Source organism: Balaenoptera acutorostrata, chromosome 1, assembly GCF_949987535.1.
Source record: "Balaenoptera acutorostrata chromosome 1, mBalAcu1.1, whole genome shotgun sequence".
NCBI lineage: Eukaryota > Metazoa > Chordata > Mammalia > Artiodactyla > Balaenopteridae > Balaenoptera > Balaenoptera acutorostrata.
The window spans coordinates 56,510,265-56,536,769 of record NC_080064.1 but is presented as its reverse complement, the minus strand read 5'-3'; the positions used below and the strand labels follow the sequence as shown (position 1 = coordinate 56,536,769).

The window sequence follows — 26,505 nt, the reverse complement described above, 5'->3', positions numbered from 1 at the left end:
GCCTGCGCGTCTGGAGCCTGTGCTCCGCAACAAGAGAGGCCGCGATGGTGGGAGTCCCGCGCACCGCGATGAAGAGTGGTCCCCACTTGCCACAATTAGAGAAAGCCCTCGCAGAGAAACAAAGACCCAACACAGTCATAAATAAATAAATAAATAAATAAAAGAACGTGAATTTCTTAAAAAAAAAAAATCTACAGCACTTTGCCCATAGTAAGTACTCTGTAAATGTTGGCAAATCTCCCTCCGCATCCTAACACACTCACCATCAAGCCATGTTGCCTCTCTGCAGCTTCACATAATATAAAGTCAACATTTGTTCACACTTTACACCTTCCTTCATCAGATTCTCACAAGCTTGCAAAGAAGGTCGTGTAGAGATTCTCCTTCCTATTTTACAGACGAGAATACTAAGGTTCTGAGAGATTCGGTGAACTTCCCAAGGTCACAGAGCTAGTTGGTGGTATTGCAGGGACTCAAACCCAGATTTTCTCATTCCAGGCATAGTGTCTTATTTACTAAACTTCAGTCATTTCCATACTACTTTCACAATTTTGCCATAACCTTGTACCACCTTGGTTCTAATCTGCTTATCATGTTTCTTTATATCAACTCAATTTGTTTAAATAATTTATTCGGAAAAGAAACTGTATATAACTCACTAACCATAAGTAAAAGGATACACTAGAATAAATGCAAGAAAAATAAAATAAAGTTACCAAATTCCAGCTGAAATCTACTTCTTGAGTTTCTGAGCTTAATCTTTGTTTAAAAAAAAAAAAGTAAGTGTGTTGTTTACCAAGTGTTAGCCAAAACAAAAAACAAAAAGAAAGACATGCAGCATCTAAATGAGACTTTCTGTTTGTCTATAAACATACAGCTCAAAATAGAAAGGGGGACTTCCCTGGTGGTCCAGTGGCTAAGACTCTGCGCTCCCAATGCAGGGGGCCCAGGTTCGATCCCTGGTCAGGGAACTAGATCCCACGTGCTGCAATATCCCACATGCCACAACTGAAGATCCCGCACGTGGCAACGAAGATGCCATGTGCTGCAACTAAGACCCGGCACAGACAAATAAATAAATAATTTTTTTTTTTTTCACACACACACACTGTATTTTATTTTTACAAGAGATAAATAGACTGACACCAAGCATTGTACATGGATGACCACAACAAAAGCAACAATGATTGCAATTACCAAACATGAAACACACTCATACTATGTCATAATATTGACATTCAGTCCAGTAATCCTCCACTGTAACAGCTCCTTTACTTTGCAGTGAAAATTGATTTGTATATTCTTTGCCTCTGAGTCCTTGTTGGATTTTTTTTTTTTAATTCAGACAGAAAGTCACAAAAATTATACTCATCCTCATCAGTTCACTCAGTCCCATGTAATTAAATTTTTTTTTTCATCTTGATCTTTTGTTAGCACTTTTATGAGTTCATCAGTTTTTCATTAGAATTCTGAAAATGCTTATTTATTCAGTTCAGCAGTACAGTCAGTTACCAGAAACCTGTAGTTGTCAGAGTCTTTTCCATGAATTTCTTAAAGATGAAACCCTTTTATAGGAACATATTTGCAAAAGCATCAGAGTACACACAGAACTGTCTGTAAATGACAAAAGACTTAAAAATGACTACAGTTAAAAATTTGATGAAAGTTCATAATAATGCAGTTGACAAGAAAATTAGTTATTTCTGAGATATACATTTTAAGGTAATAACTAGGATTATGACTTATAACATTATACCAGAACATATAAGATTTTTAGAAATTTCATGTAATGTCTGAAACATTTATATTAACATATTTCCATACAAATAACCCAATGAAAGTTTAGTATTAGTTGTTTTGTTTGTTTGTTTTTTTATACTGCAGGTTCTTATTAGGCATCAATTTTATACACATCAGTGTATACATGTCAATCCCAATCGCCCAATTCAGCACAACACCATCCCCACCCCATCGCAGTTTTCCCCCCTTGGTGTCCATATGTCTGTTCTCTACATCTGTGTCTCAACCTCTGCCCTGCAAACTGGCTCATCTGTACCATTTTTCTAGGTTCCACATACATGCGTTAATATACGATATTTGTTTTTCTCTTTCTGACTTACTTCACTCTGTATGACAGTCTCTAGATCCATCCACGTCTCAACAAATGACTCAATTTCATTCCTTGTTATGGCTGAGTAATATTCCATTGTATATATGTACCACATCTTCTTTATCCATTCGTCTGTTGATGGGCATTTAGGTTGCTTCCATGACCTGGCTACTGTAAATAGTGCTGCAATGAACATTCGGGTGCATGTGTCTTTTTGAATTACGGTTTTCTCTGGGTATATGCCCAGTAGTGGGATTGCTGGGTCATATGGTAATTCTATTTTTAGTTTTTTAAGGAACCTCCATATTGTTCTCCATAGTGGCTGTATCAATTTACATTCCCACCAACAGTGCAAGAGGGTTCCCTTTTCTCCACACCCACTCCAGCATTTATTGTTTGTAGACCCGGCACAGACAAATAAATAAATAAATTTTTAAAAATATATTTTAAAAATAGGATTAGAAAGGGAATACTTTCCTAACATTTAGTTTATTATTATCTAAAGCCAGATCCATGTACCACCTAGAGTCAGCTCTAGCTCCACATCAAATTATCTCTTGCTTCATCAGGGATGCTTTCACATACTTCAAAGTGTACCCTTGAAATGTAATTTAATATAACCTCACCAGGATTTTTTTAAATGATGTGACCACTTCAACCATAGTTCACAGATATTATGCTGCTCTCGCTTCAAACATTAACCCTCACGCCCCCACCCCACCCCCATTCTTCACACTATCATTCTCCATCACTGTCTTTCTATCATCATTTCAGGCTTATTTCTGTTGTATTTAATACAGACTGTAGGTTCCTTGAACATAGTTGTTACATGAAAACTGGGTTTGCCTCTTGGTGGGTGTTGAGCCAATAGACACAACCAAGCCAAAGACTGGGAGAAGGAAGGATTTATTATTACTTGCAGCAAGTAAGAAGAACACCAGAGATATTTCCCAAAGCAGTGTCCCCCCAGACAGCCAAACTGGGGAAGTTTTAAGCTAAGGGTACATGCATATTCAAGAAGGGGCTTGAGTAAAGTAGAATTCAGCATAAAATTGGGGCAAAGGTCCAGAGAGTCCAAGTCTTAGTTGACTGAAGTAAGAAGGGTCAACATCATCATCCTGTCCTCCACCTGGGTGGGGGTCTTAATTTCTGCAGAAGTCAAAGATATATTATTATGTATATCCCTTAAGGAGGAACTAGAACTCTGCTTTGTCACTGCACTATCGTTTGACTGCCTTTTCTCTGTTCCTGCATTCCCTTGTTCCCTTAAGATCATTAATTACCAAGACCTGTTCAAGGGCGAGCATTGTAAACTTATTTTGGCTAGGCTTAGGCCAAAATGAGTTCACTTGTGTCAAGAAAGCCATTCCTGGTTCTCTTTCTCCAAGGTCCCTGCAATCTATCTGCTTACAAAGTGGCTTCATCTTGTATATCGTGGCCTCCACAGAGTTAGGTATCGATTCCAGACATAGAGAGTAAATATCACTGAATGACAGACTCACAGCTGAATGAAGAGTGGATAAAGTGTCTGGACAGACAGAAGAAAGGCTAGTGACTTGGAAATGGCAAGGTTCAGAAAAGAAAGATGTAAAATAATGGGAAGAAGGGACAAGATATCAGCCCCAGAGTGCCTGACTCCTTTCTCCCTATAGGCACTTATGATATATTTAAGACACCAAAAGATTGTGTAACAGGGAAGAACAAACTCTGACTCTATGTTGGATCTGTTTCTTTTACTTTAACCTTTGTTCTCCATTGCTTTTTGTTGCTATAATCACTAAAAGGATGCTGTCTATATCTTTAAGCATAAAAAATGGCCTGCCTCAGGGAACCTGCCCCTCTGCCTGAATGTTAAACTAAAGTGCCTTTGTTCAGTTCTAAGGGAAACATTCTGACCCTGCCCACCTGTGAATGGCTGTAGGAAAGAAGAAATTAACACATCCCCTCCCCCGAGGCTGACCAAACCAGGAGATATTTTGCAAGACTTATGGCCTTTTTACTTTTACTTTACTTCCTCGCCGCCTCCCCCTCTCTGTTCTATAAAAGAAACTATCATCCAGACCCTGATAAGATGGTACTCTAGGACGCTAGTCTGCCATCTTCTCAGACGCCCGGCTTTCTGAATAAAGTCACTATTCCTTGCCTCAACACCTCAGCTCCCCATTTATTGGCCTGTCATGTGGCGAGTAGAGTGAGCTTGCACTCACTAACAATTGTATTGAGAGAAGAATAAATGGTAAGGACTAACATGGCATTATGTGTGACAGTAGTACATTCTTACAAGTGAAAGAATCATCTTATCTCCAAATTTTACTAGTTAACATGGTTATTAACTTATAACATCTTAACAGTTATTGAAAAGAGGCAGCAGCATTTTTTTTTACAAGCTTGCTCTCAGACAAAAAAAAAAAGTTCCCAAGCAGTTAAAAAAAAGAACTGGGAGGAAAGAAATCAACATTCTTCATGTTTACCTGGCATGACCCATTATTCTCCATGAGCAAAAGACTACTTACAAATTGCTCCTGGAATAACAGTCTATGATAGAGGTGCTTCCGCGGGAGATGAAGGTGTTGAACTCCCACCCTAGGTCTTTTCACTGTGAAACACTAAAAAGCAAGGTTTTTAAGCTCTACCCTCCAAATGTAGTGATATAATGATGATAGCAAGTGATATAATGATGATGAACAAGACTGTGTCATTCTCACTCTTCACGCCACCTTCCTAACCACAATCACTCCTTCTTAGAGTTGCCTTGGGATTAGTAGGCAAGTCTCTACTTTGGATGCCTTTGACTGTGTCTTTCCTCTGTGCAAAGTTGACTGCCAGGGGGAGTGCAACTTTCTTCCTGCTCCAACTGGATGAAGGGACTGGAACTGAACACTGAGTTTATTCCACCCAAGTATTGCTCATCAGGTTCGATGGGTAAAGGGGATCCTGCTTGTGGGAGCCTTCTGAGTTTGGTCTTCTGATATGGGCAGTATAGACTATAATTAACATTTATTGAGTATTTGCTATGCGCCAGTGTTTCTCTCTCTCTCTCTGTCTCTCTCTCTCTGTATGTGTGTATATATATATTTTATTATATAATATATAATTATATTATTATTTTGTTATATATAATATTAATTCTTGTCACAGCCCTAGGTCATAAGTGCCTATTATTTTGTGTCCATTTTATAGACCTTAAACCTGGAGCAAGACATCTGGTAACTTGCCTGAGGTCCCACAGACATAAGTGGAAGATTAAGGACATAAATCAAGCATCCTGACTCCAGAGACAGTGCTCTTTAATCACTGTGCTACACTGATTCAGGAGTAGCACTGTTATCTTTTTATTTTATAGATGAAGAAACTAAGACGCTAAGAGGTTAGGTAATTTATCCCCCAGTGTCACTGAGCCAGAGCTGGAATTTGAACCCAGGCATCAGGGTCAAGGCACATAACCACTACACACTACCCAGTCTCCCCAGTACTTGAGTGAAGAGGGTCCTAAGACTCTGTCAGGAGGGCTTTGCACCGGATTGCTGCTCTGTAGAGAAATACTAACAGCAAGGAGAAAGTTACTTATGTTCAACCTGGCTTTACTCGCTAAACAGCTAGGTGAGGCCAGCAGGGTCCTGTGAAAGGTCCTTCCCACTGGGCCCTCCGTCTCAGGAATCTCTGCAGGTTTTAACTTACGTCTTCCTTCCTGAACGTGCCAGTTCATCTGTCAGCCTCCCGCTGCCAGCCTGTTGCCAAATCATTGCTGTGCCCCAGATCTTGCTGCTAGACCCCTTTGACTGGAGCTTGGCTCACTGTGGATCTGGCTCTCAAATGGCATTCTCACTTTGTTCTCCACCCCATGACCACAGGCCAGCCTACCAACTCCAGAGTCAAGTTCCAGCTGCCCTCCCCTGCCACCACTGCCACCTCTCTACCACACCAATTCCAAACTTGGCTCCCAGCTCTCCAGCCTCAGTCATAGACCCCCCAACTGTGTGAGAGGTCACTACAGACAACTCATTCTGAGTGACAAACCAAAGGGGTAGAAATTGAGTATAATTTAAAAGGTGTGTCTTACCTATGGACTGGGAGAAAATATTTGCAAACAATGGGACTGACAAGGGGCTAATTTCCAAAATATACAAACAGCTCATACAACTCAATATCAAAACAGTAAACAACCCATTCAAAAAATGGGCAGAACACCTAAATAGACATTTCTCCACAGAAGACCCACAGATGGCCACAAGGTGCATGTAAAGATGCTCAATATTGTTAATTATTAGAGAAATGCAAATCAAAACTACAGTGAGGTATCACCTCACACTGGTCAGAGTGGCCATCGTCAAAAGGTCTACATGGGACTTCCCTGTGGCGCAGTGGTTAAGAATCCACCTGCTAATGCAGCGGACACGGGTTCCAGCCCTGGTCCAGGAAGATCCCACATGCTGTGGAGCAACTAAGCCCGAGCACCATAACTACTGAGCCTGCGCTCTAGAGCCCACGAGCCACAACTACTGAGCCCACGTGCCACAACTACTGAAGCCCACACGCCACAACTACTGAAGCCCACGCACCTAGAGCCCGTGCTCCCAACAAGAGAAGCCACCGCAATGAGAAGCCCGCACGCCACAATGAAGAGTAGCCCCCGCTTGCCACAATGAAGAGTAGCCCCCGCTTGCCACAACTAGAGAAAGCCTGCACGGAAACAGAGACCCAATGCAGCCAAAATAAATAAATAAATAAATAAATAAATAAATAAAAATTTTGAAAGGTCTACAAACAGTAAATGCTGGAGAGGGTGTGGAGAAAAGGGAACCCTCTTGCACTGTTGGTGGGAATGTAATTTGGTGCAGCCACCATAGAGAACAGTATGGAGGTTCCTTAAAAAACTAAAAATAGGCAATTCCCTGGCGGTCCAGTGGTTAGAACTCCGTGCTCTCATGGCTGAGGGCCCATGTTCAATCCCTGGTCAGGGAACTAAGATCTCACAAGCTGTGGGACACTGCCAAAAAACAAAAGAACACTAAAAATAGAGCTACCCTATGATCCAGTGATCCCACTCCTGGGCATATATCTGGAAAAGATGAAAAAATCTAATTCAAAAAGATACATGCACCCCAATGTTCATAGCAGAATTATTTACAGTAGCCAAGACATGGAAGCAACCTAAGTGTCCATTAACAGATGAATGGATAAAGAAGATGTGGTATATATATACAATGGAATATTACTCAACCATAAAGGAATGAAATCTTGCCATTTGCAGCAACATGGATGGACCTAGAGAATATCATATTAATTGAAGTAAGTCAGACAGAGAAAGACAAATATTATATGACATCACTGGAATCTAAAAAATAATACAAATGAATTTATTTACAAAACAGAAACAGACACACAGACATAGAAAACAAAATTATGGTTACCAAAGGGGAAAGGGGGGTGGATAAATTAGGAGTATGGTGTTAACAGATACACACTACTATACATAAAATAGATTAACAAAAAGGATCTACTGTATAGTACAGGGAACTATATTCAGTATCTTGTAATAATCTATAATGGAAAAGAATCTGAAAAAAAAAAAATATATATATATATATAAAACTGAATCACTTTGCTGTACACCTGAAACACAACACTGTATATCAACTGTACTTCAACTTTTTTTAAAGTGTCTTGTTGTAGAGTTGCACAGAAGACCCAGAGGCGAAACAAAGATCAGAAATTCGATGACCAGTTATAAGACTGATTAAATAAGGCTTTCCAAGTGAATTCCAACTATACAAAGGCAATATAGCACAAGGGTTAAGAGGATGCACCCTAGAGACAGATTGGCAAGTTCAATCATTGGCTCTACCACTTACAGATGTGGGACTTTAGCAGTTCCTTAATCTGTACTTCATTTTTTCCACCTGAAAAATGGGAAAATAATAGTTCCTATCTCATAGGATTGTTTAGAGCTTAAATTAGTAGATGTAAAGACTTGGAACAATGCCTGGCATATACTAAAGACTATATAAGTGTAAGTTTCATTATTATTGGTTCTTCAACCACCACAAAGCTCATTGTGCTTCATGACACTAAAGGCAGGTTCTTGGAAGAATTAAGCCTGCCAGACAAATTTATTCCACTACCAGGGCTGTCTCCTGAGGACCTGCACGTTGTTCGTGTAATTTGTTTTCACATGAAGACTTTTATATATTTGAAAACAGCCATATTGTCCCACCTGTGGCTTCTCTTCCTCGTGCTGAATATTCTGAATTACTCAACCATTCCTTATGTAATACGGTATCTTGCTGGAGACTAGCACACCAGTGTGTCTTTTGCTGTTCAAGCAAGAAATACCAGAGAAATAGACTCACAGACATAGAAAACAAATTTATAGTTACCAAAGGGGTTAGCAGAGGTAAGGGGGGGAGAGATAAATTGGCAGTTTGGGACTAACTTATACACACTACTATATATAAAATAGGTAAGCAATGACCTACTGTATAGCACAGAGAACTATACTTAATGTCCTGTAACAACCTATAATGGAAAAGAATCTGAAAAAGAATATATATATATAAATAACTGAATCACTTTGTTGTGCACTTGAAACTAACACAACATTGTAAATTAACTATACTTCAATTTAAAAAAAATACCAGAAATTTCTCCTGTTCATCCTCAAAAGATTTATATATAGGTAACATATAGAATGTTCCCTTCTTAATGAAATATTAATAATAATAACAATAACAGCTAATATGTATTAAATATTACTATGCCTTGTATGAGACCTCATTTTGAACCATGTAAATCCCTGGGGGTTCTTAGATGATCCACAGAGGACCCCCAAAGAAGATGATACAGGACTTCCCACATGGTAGATTATATAACTGTCCATGAAGTATTCTGATTTCCCATCATGAAATAGCCCTCCTCATTTTGCCATCTCAGGCCATGTGATTTACTTTAGCAAATATTAGCAATTGCTTTAAGAGTCAGGGTTCCCCTTGTCCATTTCCTCTTGGCCAAAATGTTTGTGTGTGTTCCAGAGTAAAGCTGACTCCATCTCCCTAGAAAAGAATGAAACGTGATGGGCATGTAACAGGAGCAAGAAATAAATTTTTAATTTTGTAAGTCAACAAGATTTTTGAGGGTTTTTTTTGTTTGCTTGTTAGTTTGTTTTCCAGTGACCCTCCTACCTTCATTATCAAGGTTTTCAGAGCCAGGACAGAGGAGATTGCAATGGGAATCTTGACAGCCCCTTCTCTCCTGACCACTAGACCCACAGGATTCCTCTAGCCAGGGGCAGAGGTCTGAATCCCTGCCTTTTGGGAAACCTGGCCTCTACCCCACCTCCCTCGCTCAAGTGCCCCTAAGGTCTCAGGCCAAGCCAGATCCCAGGGCTGAGCCAGCAGCTGTGACAATACCCCGTCCTCAGACAGCTCTCTTGGGGCCCCGGGAGCACTGCCCGTGTGGGTGGGGCCTCCTGAGCATCCTTCCTGATTTGAAGTCCAGGTCCCTGGAGATCACAGGGGTGGGACCGGTCCCCAGGATTATGGAGAACATGACATCACCAAAGAGGCTGGCCCCCCTTCCCAGCAGGTTGGATGACACATTGGGAAGATGTGAGCCTGGGACCTCCTAGGAGGGACGGGGAGCCACGTGGCACAGTGAGACTCCCAGGGCCGGTGGGCAGCCAGGGACTGGGGGTTCCAGGGTCACGTCTTCTTGGCACAATCTGCTGCGTCCAAGTCAGCCATGTTGCAGGCGGCTGTGATCAGGTGGTGATCCAGAGGCGCGTTCGGAAAAGACCCACAAAGCCAACTAAAGGTCCCTGAGAGATCACAGGGGTGGGACTGGTCCCCAGGATTACAGAGAACATGACAGAGGAGAAGGCAGTAGAAGGGCTCATTTCCAGCACCCAGGATAAACAGAGCAGGTCTGGAGGTGTAGTAGATGCAACGCACTGGATTTCCAGACAGCTTAATCATCTTGCGACTTTCACTGCCTCGGACCACAGAACTGTGGAGGTGCAGCCAGTGGCTGGCCACATCCAAGCTCATGCTGAGCTGGAAGAGAAGGGTGGCGTGAGGGTACAGCAGGGCCAGGTTGACCAGCAGACACATTGTGGAGCAGCAGTCTGCCCGCATGTCCAGCATGGCCCCAAACCCGGTCCCTTGATTAAGGACTCGAGCAGCGTGTCCATCAAAAGCGTCCAGAAGTCCACTGAGCAGGTAGAAGGAGGAGGCCGTGAGGGGGCAGCAGAGCATGAAGTAGAAAGAAATGATGGCGAAGACAATCTGTGCATAACTGATGAGGTTAGGCGCAAACAGGAAGATATTTTCCCCTGGCACCGGAGGTCCCCTGGCCGCCCTGGGCCTTATCTGGAGGTGTCGGCTGTGTCCCACCCCGGGCACAAGGCTCAGCCTCCAGCCCAGTGCATTGGCCGTGCCCACTGCACGCAGGTCCCCGCTGCCCCAGTCGGGTCCCAGATGTTAAAGCTCGCTGCCAGCCGGAGCATGGGCCAACCCAGCTGTGCGTAGAGCAGAGGTCATTTACTATCACAGCGTAAACTAGCTTATCTTGACTGTTACATCCTCAGCCTTGGATGCTGAATGTTGTATAGAAGTCTTATTGATTAGATACTTATATAATGTGATTCAGAATCCCTTTACCTCCCTGGATCTTCTGTGGATAAATATATTCTTTCTAAGATGAGATACACAGCAACATACAAGACATTCCCTGTGTAGTCTGATGAACGCTCCCTTGTTCTGGACACTATATTTCTTCTATAGCAGGATAACATTTTCCCCTATTTCACCCCATGATCCTTCTCCCTCTTCATGCAACAGCTGAGGAATGTTATGCCCATCATCTTAAGAAAGGTAATGCAGCAGAAAGAGAGAAGCCAAGAGTCTTTTCTTGGCTTTGAGTTTTGGGCTAAGGCCCCAGAAGAAGTGGAAAAAAATGCTTGTGCTTAGTAAATACAATTGATTTGGGAGTCTGCAAATGGTAGAAAGCTTTCTACTTCCCATATCCTGAAATTGGAAAAATCCTCTGGGTTAGGAAGATGAGAGAGTCAGAGGAGAATTTATTTATTTATTTTATTTATGGCTGTGTTGGGTCCTCGTCTCCGTGCGAGGGCCTTCTCCAGTTGTGGCAAGCGGGGGCCACTCTTCATCGCGGTGTGCGGGCCTCTCACTATCGTGGCCTCTCTTGTTGCGGAGCACAGGCTCCAGACGCGCAGGCTCAGTAATTGTGGCTCACGGGCCCAGTTGCTCCGCGGCATGTGGGATCTTCCCGGACCAGGGCTCGAACCCCTGTCCTCTGCATTGGCGGGCGGATTCTTAACCACTGCGCCACCAGGGAAGTCCCCAGGCGTTGAGTTTAAAATCCCTGACTAGAGAGACAGACATGAAAATACCCCACACAGTTCCCAATATGCCTCAGCAGAGTATTTCTGTTTACTCAAAAGAGAGTGGTGCGAGAGGAAGAGAAAGAGGACGGGTCAGCTGTGGTTGAAAACCAGATGTAAACACGAGAATTCCCAGGCAGTCCAGCGGTTAGGACTCTGCACTCTCAGTGCTGAGGGTCCAGGGGTTCAATCCCTGGTCTGGGAACTAAGATCCCACCAAAAAAACAAAACAAAACCAAGAACAGATGTGGATAGGTGACAACTAGACCAGGATGCTTCCTCAAAGTTATGGCACTTCCAAAGTCCCACTCTCCACCAAAACTGGGAGAAAGCATAGCAACACTGAATTGACTGAGATGAAGCTTTTACAACCTAGGTATAAGCTAGGGTTGGGTTAGACATTGTGTTTGACTCCGTAGTAGCTATTCCCTCTCTCTCTAATTGAGGACCAACAACGAAACTTGGGAAACTGATCCTGACTCAAGCGATATACCTGATTGGTCCAAGGGCATTTCAATTGCCCCCTGCCATTAATTAATTCAAGAATGGTAAGTGACCCAATTCTGAGCAATTATGAGTAAAAGCAAGTTATGGAAGTTTCTGGGAAAGTTCAGAGTCAGCAATGGGGGCCAATCTATCTTTCTTTGAAACAAGACATCTTTGTAGCCCAACTATTGTTGAGAGCCACCCTACAGTCACGAGGGGGACCAGAATGAGTTTGAAGCCAACAGCATGAATGACAGAGCAGAAAGATGAAAAGAACTTGGTCCTTGATGACATGATTCAACCAATAGACCAATCTTGAATTCTTCCCTGCTTTTGGATGTCCTCTTACATTAGCCAATAAGTTCTTTATTGTTTAAGTCAATTTGAGTTATATTTTCTATTGCCCACAGTTAAAGCATCCTGACATAGATTCATAATAAATATTAATTTTAGTCACAGAAAAATTTAAAAGCTACAATTTTCACATCATAGTTGAAGAACTAAGATTCGTTTTGTTAAAATTTCACATTATCTAAAATTGAAGTTGGGACTTCCCTGGTGGCACAGTGGTTAAGAATCCACCTGCCAATGCAGGAGACACAGGTTCGAGCCCTGGCCCGGGAAGATCCCAGATGCCACAGAGCAACTAAGCCCGTGAGCCACAACTACTGAGCCTGCACTCTAGAGCCTGCGAGCCACAACTACTGAGCCCACCTGCCACAACTACTGAAGCCCTCATGCCTAGAGCCCATGTTCCGCAACAAGAGAAGCTACTGCAATGAGAAGCCCACGCACTGCAATGAAGAGCAGCCCCCGCTCGCCACAACTAGAGGAAGCCCGCATGCAGCAACGAAGACCCAACGCAGCCAAAAAAATAAATAAAATTTATAAATAAATAAATAGATAAATAAAATTGAAGTTGCTTTTTTCGCAAACCCAGTATTAACTTATGTAAAGCATTGAAGATATACATATTTTTAAATTATTCACGGATAATCACTGGAAACTAGACAATTTCCACTCTCTACTTCTGCCTCATTCATTCATTTAACAGCATTTATTGAGTGCCAACTGCATACCAGGCACTTACTACAATAATGGTCAAAAGAGTCCCATTTTCATTGACTTACAGATTATCGGATACAAGGAATTCAGGTTCAGAAGTGGTTTAAATACCTCTGTCAGGAAACCCCTAAATGAAAAAAAGAGATATGGGTTAAATTCTTAGATGAAGGAAAATTCAACAAGGAAGTCAGTTCCAAACACTAGCCAAAATAGAGTCCAGGTTGAATTGGTGGTGGAATCAAAAATCTCAGGAGAGGACTTCCCTGGTGGTCCAGTGGTTAAGACTCCGAGCTTCCACTGCAGGAGATGTGGGTTCCATCCCTGGTTGGGAAAGTTCCCCATGCCACAGGGTGCAGTCAAGGGAAAAAAAAAATCTCAGGGGAGTTTTAAATGGCAGCATCCTAAAAATGCCTTGTCTTAAAGTAGACCATATCTCAGGTTATATTCAAGGCTTTTCTCCAATTGGATCCAGAATACATCCTTTTCCTTTCTTCCTCAACATAGATATGTATAAATAAGCCACTATTCATTTTATTCATTCAACAAACATTACTGAGTTCCTACTTTATTCCAGCTTCTAGGCTAGGTGTTGGGGATACAGAGTTGAATAGGGACCCTACCTTTCATAAAATTTAAGACCAATGGAGGAGTCGGACATATAACAACAACAACAACAAAACAAAACAAAGCAAAAACAAAAAACTGGAAAAGAATGGGCTCCAGTATCAAAGGGACCTTAATTAGAAACCAGGATCCACAATTTACAAGATGGGTGCTATGGACCCATTGTTTAACCTTAATTCCTTTATATCCAAAAGGGGAATAATAATAATAATAGCTATGTCATAAGATTTTCTTTGATTATTAAATGCTTTCTGAAAAAATCATATATCAAGCACATACTAAGCACTCAATAAATATTAGCTGTTACTATTACTCATTAAATGCTATGATTCAAGCACTGTTCTAGATGTTTGTGATATATCAGTGAATAAAACAGACAAAACTCTGTCCTTGTGTAGCTTACATTACTATTTTCATGTAATATAATACATATAATGAAATACATATAATGAAAGCTCACTGTTGTATCCTTAGAATCTGACTTTCTTAACTTGGGATTCTCCCAGATCCTGAGTAAAGGAATTGGGCGTAAGTCTTTTTTTTGAGAGGTGATCCTGGAAAGCATGGTAAGGGAGAGAAGCGAAAAAGGGAAAGAGAAAAAAGCCCGATATAGTACACATGAATTAGCGGATCACCTCGAGAGGCAACTGGAGCTCATCCTCACAGGGACTTTTTGAATGACTGTGTAGAGCACAGCTCAGAACTGTCCTGGGATATTAGTCCACCAGCTTGTTTTCATTGGTAGAAGATTGCTCCTGAGGCGTCCCTCAAGCAGAAAAACACAGGAAGCCATCTGCATGATAGGAATTGTCCGCCGGTGATCTCATGGGAGGATTAAGGGGATATGGGTGAGGGACAACAGCTCTGTTATACTAATAAAATTAATATTTTATTATAAATGCCTCTCTTACTAAGATAAATTATACTTAAAAAAATTACCTCATATAAATGTTACTGCTAGGCTGAGATAATGTTCAGCATTAATTCCACTCTATTTCCCGTTTTATAGACATAAGCGTTAAGAAAACTTTTCCACACAAATCAGAGGATGGGAATAGAGTTTTGTTGCAGCAATATCATTCAGTTCTTTGAACTCCTTCCAAGTTATATTCCAAAAACTGCAGAATGATCTATCATTAAAATGCATTTTATCTGTTAGCTGAAACTCGATTCTTCCCTCAATTCTGTTGCAAGCAAAGAATTAGAAAATACCTGACTTGCAAAAGCATTTGTTATCCAGTCGGGAGAGCCATTGAGTTTCTGGATTTCTGGGAAGTTTATCAAAAGGGCTTTCTCAAGAATTATCAAACAATTATTAAATCAGACTTGTTACTTTTCCACCTAGAGGCATTTTGATTAACCTGGTATGTTCAGAAAGGTTTAGAAAATGAAAATACCATTAATTTCAAAATACCTTAGGTAATAAAAATTTTGACAAGGAATTTTTCTCTCTTAAATAGTGTGATTTAAATATACTTTATTCAAAAATCTTGGTGCTGTATTTTTAGCTCATGGAAATATCTGCCTAACACCTAACTGGAAAAGTCAGCCCTCACTGTCAAACCAACCAGCCAAATCAGATTGTTTTTCTGTCAAAAAAGATCTGACTACATTTTTCTATCCAAATAAATATATTAAGACACATCAATACTCCCCACCCCTCCCCCACTCCCATTTGTTTGTTTGTTGTCACAAGACTGTCAGAAGTGATAGATTCTTTTTTGGCCACACCACATGGCATGCAGGATCTTAGTTCCCCTGACCAGGGGTCGAACCCATGCCCCCTGCAGTGGAAGTGCAGAGTCCTAACCACTGGACCGCCAGGGAATTTCCAGAAGTGATAGATTCTTTGACAATAGTCAGGGGACGGAAAGGTTGAGGTTGTTAAATAAAAAATGCCATCATGTCCCTACTGTACAGTGTAACTGGATTCAAAACATCTAACAGGGGCCAAAATAGTCCATCCCAGAGGTCACATTTCCTTCTTCACAGGATGTGGCTTAAGTCAAGAAAAAACACAAGTCCGACTTTGGGTGCAGGCAGCCTGGATTAGAAGAGGCTTAGCCTACCCTAGTATTTTAAATAGTCTCTTTGGAGGCCTGGAGGTTTTTACACCCAGTGCAAGTTACCATAATAAGATGGGGACAACTGTGTCTTTCTATTTTATCAAATGGGACAAAGATGATTATGCATGGGGAGCTGGGAATGGAAAACCGGCCTAACACCTCAGTACCCAGCATTTCCTCAGAGAAATCCTTTCTAGCAGAATTACTTATGGAAACCAAGATCCAGAAACTAATTCCCTTAACAGTATCTGTATCATCCGATTTCTTGGAAAGTCCTTGTATCTGCCTTTGAAAACTGTTAGATTTATACCATTTACATCACTTGATCTTCATAGCAGCTCTGTGAGTTTGGTACTTACGAAAGCTATTAATATGACTCTCACTTAACAGGTGAGGAAACTAAGGTGCAGAAGCATCACACCAATTACCTAAAGTCACTTGAACCCAGCTGAATCAACAACCTGGGTTCATTTAGCAGAGACCCCTGCTTCTGCTCCAACCAAGTGGACCAACACACCACCACGGTACCTCTGTTTCCTACCAGGGAGGCCTCTACTGTTTCTCTCTGCCTCCTCATAGGATACTGGACTAAATGACACTCGGGTTTCTGTCAGTTTCTCATTGAGACTCAATTATCATGTTTTAGCTCTGATTCAAGCTAATTTTTCTCCAACAGTTTATTAAGAAAAAATTTGAAAACATCTAAATTGAAAATTTTTATACACCCACCTGTATACCTAGATTCTACCATTAATATTTTACCGTATCAGCCAGACTTATTTTTTAAACAAATCTTTGGCAGCTTACATTTCCCCCTTGTATAAAACAGGAAAATATCATTGTACCTTCACCTAAAACGTTTTCAAGGAGTAAGGCTTCTGACCCACAGAAAACTAGAGAGAGAAATTTTCTCAGCTCCACTGGTTCAGGTCATTCATTCAGTTCAGTACTAAACTTGGAAGTACATTAGAAACACCTGGGGAGTTTTTAAAACATACCGGTGCCCCAGCCCTCTCCCTGATCAGTCAAGTCAGAATCACCGGATGTAGGTACGTGTTTTAGCATTCAATTAGCCAGCAGGTAATTAATGAGTACCAACCATGTGTCAGACACCATCTGAGACATCAGAGTGAACAAGGAAAGTCCCTGCCATCATGGCACTGCATCCTCTTGCCTGCCCACCAAATTCCTTTCTGCACATTGTGTCTCAGCCCCTTCCATCTAACTCTCCTTCCCTCTCTTCAGATCTTGGTTCAGATCCCAGAATATTCTACTTCCCCTTCTCTAACTAGGACACACCTACTTATGCCTCAAGGTCCAGTTTGCATGCCGCCTCCTCTGGAGTTTCACTTGCCCTAGAGCTCGCTCCTTCTCAGGAGTCCTACAGCCGGCTTTTCATATCATCATTAGTGTAGGATACAGCTCATTGTGCAAGGGTTTCTGGTTTCACCTGTGGGACTCTGCGTGCTGTGAAGAGGCAGGGGCTACTGTACTTGACCTGAGATGCTCATCACGTAGGAAAGCGCCTGTAACATGGCGCCATTTCAAAATTTAAAACAAGCAAACAAACAAACAGAAGGCCAGTGTCGATACTGTATCGAACCTAAGGCAATCCCCGCCTCCATGTATGGCATGTTTCCTGAGACTTATTCTGAGTTCCTTCCTTACGACTCATTTGATGCTCCCTTTTATCCAAAGGGACAGAAGCTAGACTTTGCAGTGGACAGACCTGATAATGAAGAGCCCTGAGGCTTACAACTTGTGTTCCTGGATCTTTCTACATCCCCCATTGAAAAATCTTTCAAACTCCTGCCCCCACCAATGGAATTTGTAAAGGGGAATGTCCGGGAGAAGACAGGCCATGAACGAGTCCACTCGGTTAGACAGAAATAGTCGAGCACGCAGGCTTTGAAGTCTGATGCAATAAGAGGACTTCACCCTACTATTTGACTTAGGCAGTTTACTTAACCTCTCTCTCTGAACCTCAGTTTCTTTACCTATAAAATGCAGACCAATATTCTCTCCCCCCTTGTCTCCACATCAGCCTCAAGCTTCATGAAGAATCACATTAATAGGTAAAATTTACTGAGTGTTTACTGTGTGCCAGGCGCGTTGCTAGCTCCTTTACAATGCAAAACAATGACCCTCTGAGGTACTGTTATGATCCATGTTTTGCAGGTCATGAAACTGAGACAAATTAAATAAGTTGTCAATGATTATACAGCTAGTAAAGAGTGGATTCAAATCCAGACAATCTGGCTCCAAGAGCCCACTCTTATCCATGTTCTTGGGACCTTGTTTACCTTATTCAGCCCCTATCTGCAGGTCCTAGAATAGTGACAGACACGTGGGTGCTAAAAATAACTGTTGAATGAATGAATCAATACCTTCTTGAAACATTGTTGTAAGGAGGAAGGAAGTTCTATTTATTTATTATCTACCCTGTTCCACGCTCTTTTATGTGTCCTATTTCACTTAATCCTCCTACAAGGATTGCATACACAGAGGAGGAAACTGAACAGAGGTAAAGTAACTTGCCCAAGGACACACAACTGACAAACAGCCTCTATGCCTCCTCACAGCAAAGCCTGTGTGCTCTTATCTCTATACCTGTGGTCTTTAAGTATTTTTGTTCACCTTGTACCTTTTCATGTTGACATCTAGAAGGTTTTATCATTAGTTGAAGTAATTGCAAAGGCTGTAATTTCCTAGGTATTATAAATACTGACATTTTTAAAACATTGCATCGGCTTCCCTGGTGGCGGAGTGGTTGAGAATCTGCCTGCCTAATGCAGGGGACACGGGTTCGAGCCCTGGTCTGGGAGGATCCCACATGCTGCGGAGCAACTAGGCCCGTGAGCCACAATTACTGAGCCTGCACGTCTGGAGCCTGTGCTCCGCAACGAGAGGCTACGATAATGAGAAGCCCGCGCACCGTGATGAAGAGTGGCCCCCACTTGCCGCAACTAGAGAAAGCCCTCGCACAGAAATGAAGACCCAACACAGCCATAAATATAAATAAATAAATAAATAAATAAACCCAAAAAGTTAAAAGAAAAAAACAACATTGCATCACCTTTCTTTGGTGGGGTAGTTTAAATTTCCTTAATTTTTAAAATGTCTGTACTACTACCACAATTTGCAAATCAGGGCAATATTCCTGATGCAATAAAAAGAAAAGGAAAAAGCTACAACTGTTAAAAGATCTGAGGAATGTACATCTAATTGACACTACATCGCATTAGTCATTAATTGCCTTTTGTGCCAACTGACTATGACAGCCCTAAACAAGAAAGGTTTCCTATTTAAGCTGCAGTAACTTTTCTGACTATGGATGATCGTCATTCATTATTCCTTTTGTGGCAGATTTCTGTAGTTCCTCTAATTCATTTGAGACGACTGTCTCAAAGTAATCTGCAACTTTCCTGACAACTCCTTGTTCTCTCTCCTGCTAAAACTGTAGCCCTTTTATGCCAAGTTTTTAGAACCTTCTACTACCATATCCATTACTTCTACCACTACATTCAGATCCATAAGCACCACCATAGAGAATGCCCCCCTTTGTTGGTCTATAATTTGACTGCTATTGTCCATTATAATTTCCAAAATCATAGTTCCCACCACCACCATAGTTACCACTGCCAAAATTTTCTCCTTCATTGCAGCCATTATATACTCCACCACTGCCACCATATCCTCCACCTTGGTTTCCACATCCTGGTCCATTCCCCCCTCTATTGCCATCTGCCATAGTTGCCACCATCACCTACAAATCTCCATATCTACCATTATGCCCTTCATAACTACCTGTGCTGCCACCACTTCCATTATCATAGTTGCCTCCCCTGAAATTACCACTATAGCTGAAGTTCCTCCATGATCCCTAAAGTTGCTACATCCTCTCCATGACCTCTTTGTAATCCAGCAGACTGTGCTTCTTGTTAAGAAAAAGCCTTTTTCACTTCAAAATTATGCTCATGAATAGTGTAGTCTCGGGACTTCCCTGGTGGTGCAGTGGTTAAGCATCCTCCTGCCAGTGCAGGGGACACGGATTCAAGCCCTGGGCTGGGAAGATCCCACATGCCGCAGAGCTACTAAGCCCATGCACCACAACTACTGAGCCTGTGCTCTAGAGCCCACGAGCCACGACTACTGAAGCCTGCGTGCCTACAGCCCGTGCTCCACAACAAGAGAAGCCACCGCAATGAGAAGCCCGCACACCACAACGAAGAATAGCCCCCGCTCGCCGCAACCAGAGAAAGCCCACGTGCAGCAACGAAGACCCAATGCAGCCAAAAATAAATAAATAAATTTATATATAAAGAAGATAATGTAGTCTTTCTGAACAACAATTTTATCAACTGTATCATGATTATCAAAAATTACAAAAGCAAATCCTCTCTTTCACTCTGCTTGTCTTCCATAACTTCTATGGTTTCAATCTTACCATTGCTCTCAAAGTAGTCTCTCAAATTATATTCTTCTGTATCTTCTTTAATATCACCAATTTCTTTACTGTTAGATGGGCACCAGGCTTTAGGGCATCCTCTCTAGAAACAGGCCCTGGCCCTCTGGAGGCAGGTAAAGTCTAGCTGGGGGCAACTGGGCAGACGACTTACCTCCATTTTGAGACCTGACTGGCCTCTTCCAACTTGGGTTCAATATGGGACTGAGAGGGAGAACTGAATCACTTTTTAAGATACATCCGGTGGAATTTAAAACCAAAAGTGAGTTTGTATCCACATTATCTATTTTAAAAAATACATGAACAGGTCTATAATGGCTAGAAGTTTTGCTTTATTCCCTTCTGCTCTTGGACTCATATCTCTTTTTCACTTCTCCCTCAATATTGTATTCTATTGTGATTTATTTTATGCATGAAAGTCATTTGTTGATCACCCTTGCACACAGGTCTTTTAAAAATGCGTATTGAGGGCTTCCTTGGTGTCACAGTGGTTAAGAATCTGCCTGCCAATGCAGGGGACACGGGTTCAAGCCCTGGTCCGGGAAGATCCCACATGCTGTGGAGCAACTAAGCCTGTGCACCACAACTACTGAGCCTGTGCTCCAGAGCCCGCATGCCACAACTACTGAAGCCCATGCGCCTAGAGTCCATGCTCTGCAACAGGAGAAGCCACCGCAATGAGAAGCCTGCGCACCGCAAGAAAGAGTAGCCCCTGCTCACAGCAACTAGAGAAAGTTCACGCACAGCAACAGAGACTCAATGCAGCCTAAATAAATAAATTAATTAATTAAATAAAATAAATTTTTTAATGCGTATTGAAATTTTGATAAATAATTATTACATATTAAAAGCTAATTGTATTGGAAATCCATCTTTCAATGAGCTGGTTGTGTTTTTGTTTTTTCAATTAGTTCATGAATCCATGGATTAATATAAACTATTGCTAGAATAGAGAAGACTGTATTCCAATTTCATTCCTATTTTTTGATTTTATGGGTATAAGAGCTGAGAAAGCTGTTCATAAAATATAGATGGGAATGGATGTCACTGAGCATGTCACTGAGTTCTTTGAACTCCTGAGTTGTGTATCTGTTACCGAACTCAGGTTCAGCTACTTACCACTCCAAAGCCGATGCTCGAGAGCCAAGTGTTGGTTGGAAAGGAAAGGCTGCTTTATTCAGGTGGCTGACAACCTGGGGAGAAGGCAGACTCATATCCAAAAACCAACTCCAGGGACTTCCCTGGTGGCTCAGTGGTTAAGATTCCACACTCCCAGTGCTGGGGGCCCGGGTTTGATCCCTGGCCAGGGAACTAGATCCCACATGCATGCCGCAACTAAGAGTTCACATACCACAACTAAGGAGTTGGTGAGCTGCAACTAAGGAGCCCACGTGCCACAACTAAGGAGCCTGTGAACCGTAACTAAGGAGCCTGCCTGCCGCAACTAAGACACAGAGTAACCTAATTAATTAATTAATTAAAACAAAAACAAAACCAACTCCAAATATTCTGCTTGACCATGAAAGTTTTTAAAGGGAAAATTATTTGAGGAGGGGTTCAGAGTCTTTGTTATCTTCCACTGTGTGCAGACTTTCTTCTGATTGGTTGGTGGTGAGGTAACAGAGTGGCGTTCCAGAAATCTTGTACTCAGTCTGAAGTCACCATGCTCCACCTGGGTAGGGGCCTTAGTTCCTGCAGAACTCAAAGATATATTATTATGCGTATCCATCCCTAGAGGAGGAATTGGACTCTTGCTTTATCACTGCACTATTGTTTGCCTTTTCTCTGTTCCTACATTCCTTTGTTTCCTTAAGATCTTTGATTACTGAGACCTGTTCAAGAGCAAGCATTATGGGGACTTCCCTGGTGGTGCAGTAGTTAAGACTCTGAGGGGCTTCCCTGGTGGTACAGTGGTTAGGAATCCATCTGCCAATGCAGGGGACATGGGTTCGAGCCCTAGTCCAGGAAGATCACACATGCTGCGGAGCAACTAAGCCCGTGTGTCACAACTACTGAAGCCCACGTGCCTAGAGCCTGTGCTCCACAACGGGAGAGGCCACTGCAATGAGAAGCCCGCGCACTGCAGCGAGGAGTAGCCCCTGCTCACCGCAACTAGAGAAAGCCTGTGCGCAGCAACAAGGACCCAATGCAGCCATCAATCAATCAATCAATCAATCAATCAATAAAATTTAAAAAAGACTCTGAGCTAGCAATGTAGGGGGCCTGGGTTCGACCCCTGGTCAGGGAACTAGATCCCACATGCATGCTGCAGATAAGAGTTCACATCCCACAACTAAAGAGCCTGCAAGCCACAACTAAGGGTCCCGCCTACCACAACTAAGACCCAGTGCAACCAAATTAATTAATTAATTAATTATTTTAGAAAAAGAGCAAGCTTTATGGCCAGGCTTAGATCACAAAATGTCTTAGGCCAAAATGGGTTCTCTCACGTCAAGAAAGCCGTTGCTGGTTCTCTTCCTCTGGGGACCCCCTAACCTATCTGTTTACACTGGTAAACTTCTATTCCATAAACTTAAGCTTACCAGCCTCTTGTCACTGCCCATCCTCCTGGCTATTGCTGTGTTAGGTACTTCTCTGTGTTCTGTGTTGCCTTCGTACTTGCACCCATTCCCTTATAATTTTAAGCCTACTGATTTTTCTTCCCCTTATTTGTGAGCTCTTTGAGGCCAGGGTCAGTGTCTTTCCTCTTTGTCCCCAAAGCGTAGTTGGGGTCTAGCCCACAGGAAGCATTCAATAAGTGCACTTTTGAAGGGTCAAGGGAGGAAGAAAGAAACAACCAAACACAACTGTGTTAAGGAGAAATGCAGAAACTGGAACAAGACGAGTCCAGATACATTGGGAAGAGCAGAGCAGATGACATAAGGCCCCTTCCAACCTTGAGCTCTGATGTGTCTGGGATGAGAAAACTGAAAAATAATAATAAAAGAGGACTTTTTTTGTGATTCATCTCATTCTTCTCACTCCCTCTCTCCTCTGGTCTACAAAGAGAAGAAAGATATGTTCAGACTCTGAATGAGGAATAAGGCAATGGTTTTGCAGGTGCCATCGTTAACTATTTGCCTATTTGCCCAGCAATGCACAATCTTTCCCTGCCTCCTCTTTCTTATTATCTGCCTTTTCATGAAGAAAAAAGGAACAAAAGACTTACTAGAGGAGTATGCAGTTGTTTAATTTGGGTTTCTTTGGTATCCTCTAATAGCCCAGCAAACTGGTATTCTTATTCCTTGCTGAATTACAAAGGATATATTATCCCTGCTCATTCTACTGCAGGAGAATAATGGTGTGGGGAAGGAAGAGAAAGGGACATTATTTTTCTAGGCCTCTTTCCCAACAAAGAGGAAAAAGCTGTTGCCAAAGGACTATGTGTTTTGCTAGGCACTGAATCCTTCCCTCTGGTAATATCTAAAATCTTCAGGTGAACCCAGAAATTTGAAATCTCTTCTACTAAACTAAAAGTATGAATAAATAAGAAGATAGATACACGAATATTTTATGCAAAATGTTATTTGAAGTGGCAAGAGACAAAAACACTAGAGACCACTTGGGCATTTACTATAGGGGAATATATAAATAAAATATGGTATATCCAAACTATGGATATTATGCATAAAAATAATGTTCAATCTATATGTACTTACCTGGAGGGGTTTGAATGAAATATAGGTGGAAAAAGCAAGTGATTTTTGTGAGTTTATAATTCCCGTTTTAAAAGAGTATGGCAAAAATCTCCAAATAGGTGAATATATATGCATATACAGACATACATATGTACAGTGTATGTATGTGTGTATACATATATATATATATGATATGCATAGATAAGGATGTGAAAAGATATGTACCAAAATGTTCACATTTGTTATGATGGGAGGTGGGAGACAGGCAGATTAAGCAGAAGGGGATATTGCTGACTCTTTTACACAGTGGTATTGTTTGATTTGTTGCCTCAAGCTGTCATTATTTTTGCACTTCAAAATGAAAACCTAAAATTTCCAAGCCCACACACATACACACACTTTAAAGTCCTCAACTGGTGCTTTAAACCTAAAAAACAGTTTAACAAGCAGGATCCCTTTGACTTCTCCTAAAGTCTCCCTGGTTAGCTTGTTATAATAGTACACCTGGACAAGAAAGAAAAAAGAGGCTAAAACCCACTTGCTGCGCTGCATAAGTCTTTTTTTAAATTGACCAGCCTGCTGAGTGAGGGCACTGAGGACTGTGGAAGCCCAAGCTCTGGAATGGCCCATCAAACTCTGTGTTCTAGGGAAGGAGAAAAGCAGAAAAAGGCAGCCCGATTGCCTCTTGGCTCTTTGCCAGAGAAGTTGCTAGTGGTGGGAGTGGAATTTTTCCATGGCAAAGGAAGAGGAAAAATCAGATCACATTTCCTACAGGGAGAGCCCTATTTATTCAGGAAGATCTTGGGGCCCTTGCTGTTCACAACAGGAGCATGTTCATTGGGTCATGCCTTGATTTTCACCAGTAGAAATCTTCTCTTCTTTTCTTTTCTCTTTCCTTCTTCCTCTTCTCTTTTTTGCCTTCAAGTTTGAAGGTGTTTCTCCCTAAAATGCAAACGACCTAGAGAAGTGCCACAAGTGACCATTGTTAGATAAAGTGCAAAAGAAAGTCAAGGCAAAAGAACTATTGGTTCAGCAAGGAAACTTACATCCTCCCGAAGAACTAGACCTTTCTCTCTGTTACCTCACTAAATGAACTGGATGAGCAGCTTTTGGGGGACTTGAGAGCCCACAGGCAGAGGCTCCTGCCCCTTACCTTTTCTACCACTCTCTCCCAGCCGGGGTACTTGAATAGGAATCGTGGACCTTCAGAAATCATTTTTGTACAATTTCACTTGGGAGCATATTCTACGGTAAACACGGAACCACAGAATCAGGACACTTGGAAGGCACTTAATGGCCATCTACTTGCACCTCTACTGATGTACTTACTGCTAATACTACTTGACACCATTTTCTGAGGGCTTATTATCAGCTATGTGCTCTTCATTTGATATAATCCCCACAACATCCCTAGGAGGAAGGGGCTTCATTTTCCCAGTTTACAGATGTAGAAACAGGCTAAGGAAATTTCCAAAGTCACACTGCCAATAAATTTTTATGACCAGGCTATCAACCTCCAGATTCTATGCTCTTTGTCCCATATACACTGCCTCTCTTTATGATGTCACTGAAATGTGATCACAATCTCTGCTTGGACACCTCCAGTAATGGGATGCTCACTATTTTTAGAGGCAGTCCATTGCTAATTATGGGGACATTCTTTTTTTTTTTTTTTTTTTTAAATGCTGGCTGTCCGTCTGTTAACGCTGGTCATGTTTATCTCTTCAAGCCCTGCTCAGAATATATCTAATCTCTACTTCTCTGTTATCTCTTCTTAGTTCTTTCAGCTGTTCCTTCCTGTTTCTTACTATCCTGGTTTTTACATTCTCTTGCTTGTCAGCTTCCCAATTTAATTGTCATGGCCAGAACTGAAAAAAAACAAAAAAAACAATCTACCCAGTTGTGAACTCCAGATGGCAGAGAATGTATCTGTCTTGCTCACCAAATAGAGCAAGACTCTCATCTCACACTGGATGCTGTCAAAGTTGGCTAATGCCCTCTAGCTCACTGCTAGCTTTATGGCAGTCGCCCCAGGCCCAACACTGACAACTTACCCGGAGTTCACTGTCCCTCAAATCACTGAGGATTTCTGAAAAAATTCCTGGCATGGACTCCCTTGGCGGTCCAGTCCAGTGGTTAAGACTCTACTCTTCCACTGCAGAGGGCGCAGGTTCGGGGAAGATGATCCCACATGCTGCGCGGCACGGCAAAAAAAAAAAAGTAAAAAAGTACTGACGGAACTTCCCTGGTGGCGCAGTGGTTAAGAATCCGCCTGTCAATGCAGGGAACACGGGTTCGAGCCCTGGTCCGGGAAGATCCCACGTGCCGCGGAGCAAGTAAGCCCGTGCGCCACAACTACTGAGCCTGCGCTCTAGAGTCCACGAGCCACAACTACTGAAGCCCGTGCGCCTAGAGCCCATGCTCCACAACAAGAGAAGCCACTGCAATGAGAAGCCCGCGCACCGCAACGAAGAGAGTAGCCCCCGCTCACCGCAACTAGAGAAAGCCCGCGCGCAGCAACGAAGACCCAACACAGCCAAAAAATAAATAAATTTAAAAAAAAGCACTAGCACATAGCCAGGCAGGTCTTCCCCAAACACTTTTCTGAAATAGGTTTTAATTTTTTGCCTGTAGAGACAATATGCTATCGCAAA

The 26,505-nt window shown here is 42.1% G+C and overlaps 1 protein-coding gene across 1 annotated transcript; it reads right to left on the bottom strand.

Annotated features, from left to right (window-relative positions):
* Window positions 1–9,866: 9,866 nt before the first annotated feature.
* On the bottom strand, window positions 9,867–10,359 carry LOC103020340 (CDP-diacylglycerol--inositol 3-phosphatidyltransferase-like). Its single transcript, XM_028164030.1, has 2 exons — window positions 9,970–10,359; window positions 9,867–9,923 (listed from the first exon to the last, which is right to left on the bottom strand). The coding sequence occupies exons 1-2, from the start codon at window positions 10,357–10,359 to the stop codon at window positions 9,867–9,869; spliced, it is 447 nt and encodes a 148-aa protein (XP_028019831.1).
* Between the last annotated feature and the right edge of the window lie 16,146 nt (window positions 10,360–26,505).